Source organism: Peromyscus californicus, unplaced genomic scaffold (assembly GCF_007827085.1).
Source record: "Peromyscus californicus insignis strain IS unplaced genomic scaffold, ASM782708v3 Scaffold_5__1_contigs__length_169319896, whole genome shotgun sequence".
NCBI classification, from domain to species: domain Eukaryota; kingdom Metazoa; phylum Chordata; class Mammalia; order Rodentia; family Cricetidae; genus Peromyscus; species Peromyscus californicus.
The window spans coordinates 105,835,043-105,848,320 of record NW_026294573.1 but is presented as its reverse complement, the minus strand read 5'-3'; the positions used below and the strand labels follow the sequence as shown (position 1 = coordinate 105,848,320).

The 13,278-nt window shown below is 45.0% G+C and overlaps 1 protein-coding gene across 1 annotated transcript; it reads right to left on the bottom strand.

Annotated features, from left to right (window-relative positions):
- Positions 1-154: 154 nt before the first annotated feature.
- On the bottom strand, positions 155-13,063 carry Bag1 (BAG cochaperone 1; the record flags this gene model as incomplete). Its single annotated transcript, XM_052717231.1, has 7 exons — positions 155-414; positions 883-945; positions 3,606-3,713; positions 5,945-6,058; positions 8,039-8,121; positions 11,131-11,259; positions 12,562-13,063. Coding segments are annotated over 7 exons (1,089 nt in total), but the record flags the coding sequence as incomplete, so codon positions are not given.
- Between the last annotated feature and the right edge of the window lie 215 nt (positions 13,064-13,278).

Sequence of the window (13,278 nt, the reverse complement as noted above, 5' to 3'; positions counted from 1 at the left end):
GAACTAGCTCCAGATGAACTAGAGCTCTTCCCAGCCCAGAAAGTGCCTGAATGTCAAGAGCTAGTAACTGTTGGGCAGGAAGGCCTCTCTCCTAAAAGGCAGCTGCTGGACAGCACAGGCACACAGAGCCAGAATGAGAAAACAGGAGCTCTACTTCAGGGCGCAAAGGCAGTACTTTTTCATTGAGAACCGATAGAGGAGCAGGGAAATTGATATTTGGCCAGTTGCCTCTGGCAGCCCTGGAGAAACAAGCAGCTTCTGTTCCAGAGAGGGCAGAGCTGGGAAGCTGCTCTTCAGGCCAGCACAGGCACTCTCCACCACGCTTCATTCAGGAAGGGCCAAGTTTGTGGACTGCAGCCGCTCTGTCTCTTGGCAGATGTATTGCTCCGCCGTGTCACACTCAGCTAGGAACACCTACAAGACAGACACAGGCAGTGAGATCCCAGGCCCTCCTAGGACAAGCCAGCCACTGCCCACACAAGGCTCTTTGTTCAGCCATTCTCGGGAACCTGTTGATTAGACTCTCAACAGGTTGTGCAGGGATGGACATGGACTCCCAGTCTGGACTTCAAGGATAGTGAAACATTGGGCCATGGTTTCTGACTACGCCCTAGGCTAACCCTCCACAAGGGGGCACTAGACATACCAATGGCCCTTACTGGACCTTTGCCAGCCCTATCTGCTCTCCAGTGAACTTGCCCAAACTGATTAAATCAAATACACAGGGACAAGAATCCCCTTCTTGGGTTCATGTTAATAAACAAGCAGTAATAACAGACCATGCCTCTCACCACAGTTCTACACTACCCTGTTTTGAACAGATAAACACACATAGCAACACTCTAAATATATTACAGCCTGTCATGTACTCATATAACTCACCTGAACCTTTTTTACCAAATTCTTCCTTTTTAGCCTGCTGTCTTTAAAATTTTCTGGTAGGACCTATGGAAGAACCAGTTCACACAAAAAAATTAACGTCTGTAGTAACAATGACAAGAGACATTGGCAATCCACACAACACACCCAACAGGTCACCAATGTAAGTCAAATGTGCACTTTCAGGCATCACTTCTCCCAGTCTGCATCCTATGTGGCTCCTTTCATGGCTCTCATTCCTATGAATGGTCTCTCCTTTGGTTGCAATATCTGGACTGTAACCTGATCTAAAACACAGATTTTGTTTTTTCACTGTGTTTTACATATGGATACTACTTTGCAGGAAAGTACCTTCTGTTGTTTTGGGGTTTTGTTTGTTTGGTTGGTTTTTTGAGACACGGTTTCTCTGTATATCCCTAGCTGTCCTGGAACTCACTCTGTAGACCAGGCTGGCCTCGAACTCACAGAGATCTGCCACCACCACCTGGCTGTTTTGTTCTTTTTTTTTTTTTTTTTTAAATATTTATTTATTATGTATACAGTGTTCTGTCTGCATGTATACCTACAGGCCAGAAGAGGGCACCAGATCTCACTATAGATGGTTGTGAGCCATCATGTGGTTGCTGGGAATTGAACTCAGGTCCTCTGGAAGAGCAGCCAGTGCTCTTAACCTCTGAGCCATCTCTCCAGCCTGTTTTGTTGTTTTTTTAAGCCCCCGTCACAACAGATTCCAAGCCCAGAGAAGTTCACTCTTAAGAATAAAGCATCAAGCTAGAGATACCCTTACATTCATCTGTTAAAGAAAACTTGGGTCAGCGATTCAACAGCCTCCCAAGATCTGGCTGTGGCTGAAGTCTGTAGAAGAAATGAGCTCAGTGGCATCACCACCCGAGTCTCAGGAAAACACAGACCCATGCTTCCTTTACCTCAAGATCAAAGACCCATGCTTCCTTAACCTCAAGATCATAAACTTCTTGGGTTTCAGGTCCATGACCCCCCCCCACACACACACACAAGCGTGCGCACTCACACAGACACACTCGTCATATGTATTACAAAAGCCCTGTGTTGGTGGGCTGCGAATGCCTACAGGTCAGAACCTCCACATGTTCAGAACCTAGCACGCTGTCCTAGTTTCCTCCCTGGTGCTGTGATAAAAACACTGATTAGTTCGGGGAGGAAAGGGTTTATTTGGCTTATACTTCCAGGTCACAGTCCATCATCAGTGAAGTCAGGCAGAAACTTAGAAGCAAAAACCATGGACGAAAATGCTGCTTGCTGGCTCACACTTAGCTTTCTTTCTTTTTAAGGTTTATTTATTTTAATTTAATGGGTGTTTTGCCAACGTGTATATCTACATTATATGTATGCCTGATACCCATGGAGCCCAGAAGAGGACACTGGATCCCATGGAACTAGAGTTAAAGATGGTTGGAAGCAAGAGCAACCAGTACTCTTAACCTCTGAACCATCTCTCCAGCTCAAAGCTAGCTTTCTTTTTTTTCTTTTTCTTTTTTTTTTAAAGATTTATTTATTTATTATGTATATAGGGTTCTGTTTGCATGTATCCCTGCAGGCCAGAAGAGGGTGCCAGATCTCATTACAGATGGTTGTGAGCCACCATATGGGTGCTGGGAATTGAACTCAGGACCTCTGGAAGAGCAACCAGTGCTCTTAACCTCTGAGCCATCTCTCCAGCCCCAAAGCTAGCTTTCTTATACTTCCCAGGACCACCTGTCTGCAACCCATAGTGGGCTATGTCAATTATCAACCACCCCCCACTTGCTGATAGGCCACCTTAATCTGGGCAATCCCTTAATTGAGAGGTACTTCCTAGGTACCTCTAGGCTGTGTGAAGTTGGTAGTTAAAGCTAACTAGGACACATATACCTGGCACACAAAAGTACATGCTTAACATCCCCAAGTAACAGATTTTCCCGGCAATGGAAGTGTAATACTGACAGAGTAAAATGGCCTGAAATACTGTCATTAGAAAATAGTATCTCATGCCGGGCGGTGGTGGCGCACGCCTTTAATCCCAGCACTCGGGAGGCAGAGCCAGGCGGATCTCTGTGAGTTCGAGGCCAGCCTGGGCTACCAAGTGAGTCCCAGGAAAGGCGCAAAGCTGCACAGAGAAACCCTGTCTCGAAAAACCAAAAAAAAAAAAAAAAAAAAAAAAAAAAAAAGAAAATAGTATCTCCATGCTCAACTATGTTCATAACAGCATTATTCGTAATAGCCAGAACCTGGAAACAGCCTAGATGCCCGTCAACTGAAGAATGGATTCAGAAAATGTAGTACATATACACAGTGGAGTATACTCAGCAGAGAAAAACAATGACAGCATGAAATTTGCAGGCAAATGGGTGGAACTAGAAAATATCATACTGAGTGAGGTAACCCAAACCCAGAAGGACAAACATGGTATGTACTCACTCATAAGTGGATTCTAGATATAAAGCAAAGAACAATCAGACTGCAACCCACAGAACCAGGGAGGCTACATAGCAGGGGGGACCCTAGGATGACTGTGGCTTATAATAAGTTTTGGTTTTACTCAATTACTGGGCACTCAATGAAACATTTCGCTATTAGGATAAGAATTTATACTGTATCAAGCTGATAATAGAAAAATAAATAAATAAATAAAAATGGGAAAAAAGTCAAACAGACAAAAAAAAAAAAGAGAAATGAAAATAGTATCTCTAAGCTGAGTATTTACTTACCATTGTGTCAATCTCTTCCAAGATCTTCATGAACTGCTCAATTGTGGCCTTTACTTTCCTATCAAGTTTGCAGAGAGCCTCTGCTTGTAATTCCTTAGCCAGAAAACCCTGTGAAGGAATAAGGCACTATTGCAAGTGCTTCTTGAGACTCATAGAAAACCATACCACTATACTGATGAAGTGACCCAGAGTTTACCATTGCTCTAATAAGCCAGGCTGAATCTCAGACCTTCATCCCCTGGGAAAATTAGAAATGCTGGCCTTGGCCAGTCTAGAATCCTACCAGGCTGCAGGCTGCTCTTCTCATATGGTCCACTGAGACTCTGAATGCCTCTGAAGCCTAACTACAGTGTAGTCCTCAGTCCCAAGTGTACACATGCACATAAGAGGCAGACATTAAGAGCATAGACTTAAATGCTGGGCATCACAGCGCAACATGGGGATATCAAAGGTTGACATGGGGTATCTTTGTCAAACACTCTCTGTTTAGTGCTCTGAATAGGAATGGCCCCCATCAGCTCACATATCATGCTCCATTGTTAGGGAGTGGCACTACTTGACAGGGACTAGGAGGTGTGGTCTTGGTGGAGTAGGTTTGGCCTTCTGGGAGTAAATGTGTCATTGGGCTTTGGGTTTTCAAATGCTTAAGCTAGGCCCAGTGTCTCTCTTTCCTGCTGCCTCCAGAGGTAGAACTCAGCTATTTCTCCAGCACCATGTCTGCCTGCATGCTGCCATGCTTCCTGTCATGATGACAATGGACTAAACCTCTGAATTGTAAACCAGCCCCAATTAAATGCTTTTCTTTTTATACTTTCCATGTCTCACTGTTCTCGGATTATGGGATGCTGAAGGGAAGACATGTAGATGCTCATATAACTCATGGCATAGAGAGATCCATACGGTAACAGAGGATGACTATGCTGATTTTAGTTTGTTTTGAGACAGGGTCTCACGTGGAATAAACTGGTCTCCAACTCACCTCCTAGTCAATGGTGCCCTTCTCCTGATGCCCGCCCCTCCATCTCAGAAGAGCCGGGGCTACAGGTGTGCGGGACCACACCCGGCTCAAGCAGCACCTATTTTTATTAACCCCTCACTGTCTAGTCACATCGCTAAGCCCAATCATCAGTTAGCTGGTGGCTGAGTTGAAAAGCAGGGATTTCTGAGGATGGCTATCAAAACAGAGTAACAAACGCATATTTTACAACACATAGCAAGACATTCAAAAATTACTCAGAAATCCAAACTCAGTCCTATCAAAACCAATCACAGCTGTTCCAAAAAGACTCATGTCTAAGGGCATTCAAGGAAGCATCATACGTAACAAAAAATTATTAGGTAAAACAACAGAGAATAGAAACTAGGTTAGGTAAACCATGATATGCAATAAATTATGACCATTATCAACGACACAAGAAAATGTTAATTTTTTAATCAATAGAAGAACAATTTACCAAATGTACATCATATTGAAATTTTTGATAATAAGATGAAAACTATTTTTCAGAGTAACAATGTCTCTGGATCACAAGTCCTTACTTGCCACAAGAAAAGCAGTGAGGACAGAGTTTAGGATGTGACAGACCTTGGTATGAATCTTTATCTGTACATACACTTAAACCCTGTACAAGCACCACAAATTATTATTATTGTTGTTGTTATTATTATTATTATTATTATTATTTTGGTTTCGAGACAGGGTTTCTCTGTGTAGTTCTGACCATCCCAGAATTCACTCTGTAGACCAGGGTTGCCTCGGACTCAAGAGATCTGCCCGCCTCTGCCTCTCAAGTGTTGGGATTAAAGACGTGGCCACCACTGCCCAGCACAAATTAATTTTACAATTAAAGCACAAAACAGGACTGGAGAGATGGCTCAGTGATTAAGAGTATGTACTGCTCTTCTAGAAGACCTGAGTTGCATTCCCAACACCCACATGGAGGCTTAAAACTTCATGTAACTCCAGCTCTGGGAGGATCTCAGACCTCTGGTCTCCCTGACCACCAGCACTCCCACACGTACTCACACTCCCACACACACACAGACAGACACACACACACAGACACACACACAGACAGACAGACAGACACACACACAGACAGACAGACACACACACAGACACACACACAGACAGACAGACAGACACACACACACACACACACACAGACACACACACACACAGACACACACACACACACAGACAGACAGACAGACAGACACACACACACACACACACATAATACATACATAATTTAAAATGAAATAAATCTTTTTTTAAAAAGCCAACCAGGTAACAATACGACACCACTAAATCCACAGAATTCTTATAGATAAGTCACCTGCTGGATGCCAGAAAGCTCTTTATTCAACTCTTCCAGGTGGTTAGCTGTCTTCTCTACAGATACTTCCAAATCCTTCAGCTTCTTTAACTCAACCTCTTCCTCTGGATCGCTCTAACAGGAAGAATCGAAAGAGGTCAGTAATCACAGACTCCAGCTGCCTCTGTCAGAAGAAAATCTGACCACCGCTGGGCTAAGCCACTCACTGAGAAGGATGATGCTTCCTGGAAAGCATGTCAAAGGGTTAGACAACAAGGTTTCCTACCTATAAAGCCTAGTCCAGAGAGAAGGCAGGGGTGAGGCAAACACTCCAGTTAGTGAGAATCCTGCTCACTTATGCTCAGAGAATGGAGCCAATCTAAGTGTCAGATTGAGCCTCTGCCTTGGGCTGATCCCACCAGCTAGATTAGAGTGAAATCAAGGACCAGAGAGAACTCACTACTCTTCCAGAGGACCTGGGCTCAGTCCCCAGCACCACACAGGCTTACAATCTCTTGTAACTCTAGTTCCTCTATGGCCTCCGTGGGCACCAGGCACGCACACAGTGCACACATACAAACGCAGTCAAACACTCATATACATAAAATAGGTTAAATAAATCTTTTAAAAAGAAATAGAGTGTAAGCAAATTCAAGTGAATGCCACTAAGGAGTCCAGAATGAAGAGTCAGGCAGAATTCAAATACTCCTTTGTTTTGTGTTGAGACAAGATCTCACTATCTAGTCTTAAATTCCTTCCTCCCATCCCAGCTTCCTAAGTGTTAGGATTACAGATGATGTACTAGCATGCCCAGCAGTATGACAAATCTTTCCCCCGTGAGGCAGTGTTTCAAATTAGCCCAGGGTGGCCTCAAACTTACTATATAATGGGAGGCTGATCTTGAACTCCTGACCTAGCTGCCTCTATCTTCCCCATTCTAGAACTACAGGTGTGTGTCACCATGTGCTTTTTCTTTTGAAGCCTTACCACAATCCTAAGAGGCAGGAACTTATGGTTACCCCAATATCTGGCTCCTGGTTTTTTATTATAAGACCATTTAGGATTGGTGTGACAGGAACTGTTTTACAGATAATGTAGTAAAGTGACCTAAGATCCCAATGCCCCAAGGGGGAATGTACTAGAATCCAGATGTGGCTCCCTGTTCTTAACCAGCTCCAACTGAAACCATGGGTACTGCCTGCTGCCCACACTCTTCTCCCCGCCCCTTCCGGGAGACATTTAGAACATTCTCCTTCCTTTCACCCACAGCGGGCAGCTTTGTTACACTCCCCTAAACTGTTCATTCTTCTCTGTGGCCAAATCTCGAGCCCAGTCCCCTGGACGCTCCGTGAGATTAGACCCCCATTCCTCCTGATAGCTCCTCCCTGCCTCCAGTGGACTCGGCCACCTCACTCTGAGTGCAGTGTGCCACTGTGTCACAATGCAGGGTTGGGCACAGTACCACCACAGCAGGGCCGCAGCCCACACCTGTCACCAACTAACTTCTCCTTGTCCCGCAGTTCTTCAGTCGGAGCCTTCCCCCTCAGAGGGTTTTCTTCTTGTAGAATTTAGTAAGAAGGGCAGTTAAAGGAAGGCTCCTAAAACCTGAACAAGAGTTCTTACGTGTAGCACCTACAGCTCTCACAAAAAGCGTTCCTGAAAATTCTAAGTAAAGCCTGTTCCTGGCACATTTGAACTACACCGAGGATTCACCAAATACACCATACCATTAAGGTAGCACAACTCCTAGAGCGAGAGCCTAATCAACAGGTAGAAATGCACAAATAATGCAACCACCAAACTGGTAACCTCATCAGACCTCATTTAAGGGGGCAGGTCACCAATGTGAATCTGGGTAGCCAATTTGGTTTTTTTTTCTTTCTGGTTTTTCAAGACAGGGTTTCTCTGTGTAGCCCTGGCTGTCCTGGAACTTACTCTGTAGACCAGGCTGGCCTCGAACTCAGAGATCCTCCACCTCTGCCTCCCAAGTGCTGGGATTAAAGTGTGCACCACCACCACCACCACCACCCAGCCAATTTGGTCTTCTACACAGAACCATGTATAAAGAGTTTAGTCATTCAATTCTGAAGAGTTTTGACAGAGAAAGCAATTTACCTTTTCCCCAATTAACATGACTCGGCAACCATCTTGTATTCCAAGTGCTGACAATGGTATGTCCATTTCTTTCAGAGATTTTCCTGAAAAGAACAAAGGCATGCAAAATCATAACATCTGCACAACACTGAAAATAGACTTTGGCTAATGTACATGAAAAGAGGTGAGATTAAAGCCCCATCACTAGCTGTGGAGCTATTGGCATTTAATAGCTGTGGGAAAGTGTGACCCCATAGGTCCACCTCACTCCAGGGCAGGTCCTGTATCCTGATCGTGTTTGGGCAACACAAACTGGACTCAAATGGGGTGGGGGGGGGGAGATACAAGCAAGGAAGTGAGTCTGATCAAATACACTGTGTGAAATTTTCATAAAACTAATAAAATATTATTCAAAGACAGAAACACAGGCCAGGCGGTGGTGGCGCACGCCTTTAATCCCAGCACTCAGGAGGCAGAGCCAGGATCTCTGTGAGTTTGAGGCCAGCCTGGGCTACAGAGTGAGTTCCAGGAAAGGCGCAAAACTACACAGAGAAACCCTGTCTTGAAAAACAAAAAAAACAGGGGGCTGGAGAGATGGCTCAGAGGTTAAGAGCACTGGTTGCTCTTCCAGAGGTCCTGAGTTCAATTCCCAGCAACTACATGGTGGCTCACAACCACCCTTAATGAGATCTGGTGCCCTCTTCTGGCCTGCAGTCATACATGCTGTATACATAATAAATAAATAAATCTTTAAAAACAAACAAACAAAAAACAGAAACACAAATCTAATCTAAAAGGGGGGCCTGAGAGATGGCTCACTAGTTAAGAGCAGTGGCTGCTCCTCCAGAGGACCCAGACAACTGGGCATGGTGGTGCACACCTACTCTGAGCACTCAGGAGGCAGAAGCAAGCAGATCTCTGTGAGTTCAAGCCTAGAATGGGCAGTAGACCAAGACCAAGTTCCAGGCTAGCACAAACTACATAATGAAACCCTGTCTCAAGAACAACCAAAACCTACCAACCTAACAAACAAAAAGCTTCATGTTTGCTAACAAGAAAAGGAGAAATTGGAACTTTTTTTTGAAAATGTCTTTATCTGATAATGTCATTTCTAGATATTTATCCAAAACAAGTAACTGGAGATATGTCTATATAGTAGTTATTAAAAATAATATTCAGGAACAAAGGATTAATATAATTCATATAACAGACATTTCTTTAAAAAATTTTATTATTGTTTTATGTGTACAGGTATTTTGCCTGAATGTATGCTTGTGCATCATATGTGTGCCTGATGCCAGTGGAGGTCAGATCCCCTGGAACTGGAGTTACTAACCAGTTTAGAGCCTCCATATGGATGCTGGGAATTGAACCTGGGTCCTTTGGAAGGCAAGACAGTGCTTTTAATTGCAGAGCCATCTCTCCAGCCCCTAAGGGTTTTAAGATTTATTATTTATTTATTTGTTTTTCTTTTCGAGATAGGGTTTCTCTATGGAACAGCTCTGGCCGTCCTAGAACTCCATTCTCCAGCCCCAACAGATCATTTCTGCACAATAAAAGACTTGGTAGTCATGAAAGCTCTTTTCTTCTCAGAATACTTCACTGAATGCTGCTAAACTCAATGTCATAAAAAAGAAAATGTAAAACACATGGGCTGAGGATAGGGCTTAGTGGTTTGGTACTTGCCTAGCATGTTTGATTGAACTGCTACAGTACCATAAAAAAAATTAATAAGGAACTTTATCCAGGAGAACATTTTCTTCTCTGTGCTGTTTCTTTCCTTCACATTCTCTGCCCTTCTTCCCCTCCCGCCTCCCCACTCCCTTCTCTCTATATTACCTAGGTCGGCATGGAGCTAGTCTGAGTTTCCAGAGTACGGGGTTATAGGTGTATGCTACTGTACTCAACTTTGAAAGATAAGTTTTTATTGTCTTTATAATTCAAAAATTAAATTATTTAAAAAGAAAAAGACATAGGGCAAGGTCATGCATGTTACCTAGCCAGTTCCACAATGGCGTGGGCTACAGGAAACTATCACTCTCTCACCAAGAAAAAGGCAAAGATCTAACTATGAAATATGAATAAAAATGCTTCCTATTACTACAGGCAAAAGTTTTATCCCTGCCATAATGTTTATTATTAAATTCTTTACAATGACCAAAACCTAATGAGATAAATCTGGTCCTATCATGTACCAGAATAATGGGTTCCTATGGGAGTGAGAAGGCAGAGGACAGGGAGGGTGGGGAGGAGCTAGTGCCTCAGAAATCAGCATCAGCATCATCTAGCTCTCTGCCCATCCAGGCTCCATCCAGTTTGTTCAAAACCTCTCTAATCAGCATGATGTCAAGTACTGGCAACAGTAGTGTCTCTGCTGTCACACTAACAGAAATCGGATATTAGGCAACTAAGGTAACATTTACTTAGTAGTATCTTCAGAACAATCATGCAGAACATACAATGGGGGAAAAAATCTAGCCTAGCCAGAGAAAACTGTCCGTATGTTTCCTGAAAAAAAGTTGACATTTCTGTCATCCTGTTACTCCAAATCTGATACTCATCCAGATGTTTTCAAAGTCTAGTGTAGAGCAGGTTCTTAATAAATACCTTTTAAACAAATGAACAAAAGAAAATGGTTCTGGTTTGAAAACTGAAAAATGGGGGCTGGAGAGATAGCTCAGTGGTTAAGAGCATTTGTTGCTCTTACAGAGCACCAGGGTTCAGGTCCCAGCACCCACATGGTGGCTCACAACCATCTGTAATTCCAGATCCAAAGAAGCTGACATCCTCTCCTGGCCTTGAACAAACCTGGTACACAGACATGTATACAGGCAAAACACCCATGCACACATACACACACAGAAAACTGAAAGTCACTAAGCAATTTAAAATCTGTCCTTACCAGGGTGGTGGTGGCACATGCCTTTAATCCCAGCACTCAGGAGGCAAAGACAGGTGGATCTCTGAGTTCGAGGCCAGCCTGGTTTACAGAGCGTATTCCAGGACATTCAGGCCTACACAGAGAAATCTTGTTTTAGAAAACCAAAACAAACAAACAAAATGAAATCTGTCCTTTAGCCATAAAAACTCAAAAATGAATGAGAAATACCCACCCTTGAAGATGAGCTTCTGAAAAGGTATCGGAACCCCTGTGGCCTCTTCAACAAGCTGAGCTAGGTCTTGGACAATTGGTTCACTATTGCCCTGCTGTGGGGTAACAAGAAGGTCATACCTCTCATTGCCTGGAGAGAAAGAAAAGCATTCAATGAAGACAACTCTTTCACATAAACCTAAAAATAAGTTGGTGCTTTCTTATGGAGCTAAGGATTGAATTCAGTGCCTCGGGCTTGCTGGGAAGAGCTCTACTAATGAGCTATGTCCCCAAGGCACAACTCAGATGCTACCTATTACAAAGATTTCCTTTGGTGACCTTCTCAAAGATTTGTTTCCTCTAACATAAAAAACTATTTTAATAACAGCTGACATTTTATGCAATTATACATAATGAGTTGTACAAGACTTGTTCCACGCATTATCTCAGAACTCCAGGACAACACCATAAAGCAGCTATCAATTTAATTAAGACTTGCTTGGAGAAACCTTCAACTGGCAGAGTCAGAATCTGCCCTTAGATCCAGCTGATTCCAAAGTCTACACTCGCCATCACAAGCTGCCTGCATCCTGTAGTCTGACTGCCCTAACGTCTCTAAGGCATCAGTTTTGTCTTCCTTGATTCACCCACCAGCAAGGGACTGTTTTCCTCCATGTCTTTCTTACTGGGCACACCTAAGTACATCATAATTAGTGCTTAGTAAAAACAAACGAATGGATCCTTTTTTTTTTTTTAACACAGGTGTCAATTCTTTTCTAAGTAGGTGGAGTGCAGGTCCAGCTTATTAGACTGCTCTCCCAATTGACTCCAGGGTCAGAAGGAGTCCTAGTCCCCATCTGTGCTCCACAGACCAGAAATCAGAGCCCTTAAAAAAAGAGACATCCATCTCAAGGTGACTTATGGCTGCTGAACACAGAATCATGGCTTCCAGATGGCAAAGTATGTGGGTCTTTCCTAACTAACTGGTTCTAAGGAAATCTCACAAAGTGAGCTTTCTCGTGTACTTTCCAGTGTTTAGCTCTGTGTTAATTTCGCCAGGTGTCCAGAAAGTAACTCTTGGACCCACCGCCCACTGAGTCTGCGGTGATGTGACATTCAATACAGAAAGTACTCAGCAAGTGATGAACAGTCCGACCAAACACCAAGTTCAGACTCACTATACAGGTAGATGTCCAGAACCAAGAAAGATGGCCAAACACAAGACTGACACAAAGACCTATAATTACTAGCGGCACACACTCAACAACGCTTCCAAAATAGAGGATTTAACAAATGTCCAGGGACAAAACACACTGGCCACACGGGAAGATGTCCTAACACCAGCCCGAGACAAAAACCATTCCCACAAACATAGCCAAGAACTTATGCTCGGCTACACGTGGCCAAACCCACTGATCCCAACCCAACCTACAGAGCCCACCCTGGTGCTCACTGTGGGTGACGGTCACGCTGAGCACGGCTGTTTCCGTTTCCTCCGTCTCGACCAACTCCTCAGTCTGGGCCATGTCCTCGGTCTGGGTCACCTCTTCGGCCACGGTCACGTCCTCGGTCTGGGTCGCCTCCTCGATCTTGGTCACCTCCTCCACCACCTGGGTCTCCTCCTTGGTCCCGGTCACTTTCTTGCTGCGGGTCACTCTCTTTCCCCGGGTCAGTTCCCTGCTGTGAGCCACCTTCTCGCTCTGAGTGAAGCGGGGACCGACTTTGTTTTTCACCCGCGGCCTGCAAGGGCAGGCGGCGGCGCCCCTGGTGGGTCGGTCATGCCCGCTGGCTGCGCTGCGGCCAGATGAACGCTGAGAGGCAGGCAAGCCGCGCTCGGCCCGGGGCTCCGACTGGCGCAGCTCCCGACCGGGCCGAGAGGCGCGCAGCCGGGGTCCCAGCGGCTCCCGGTCCTCTCGCGGTCGCCGAAGGCCGCTGTGATCCGCCAGGCCCGCGTTTGTTCACCGCCCAGCGGTGGCTGCCCAGCGCGCAGTCTTGCAGCCCCACCCTACTACTCACCGGCTCCTCCCCATCTGCTCACCACGCCCTCGGAACTGACCCCCGCTCCAGGCCCCGCCCTATCCGCCCAGCGGCGTCTAGGCCCCACCCACTCCACGGAGGCACCGCCCCATCCCTCCCCCTAAGCCCCGCCTCCAGACGTCTTTCCGCCTCT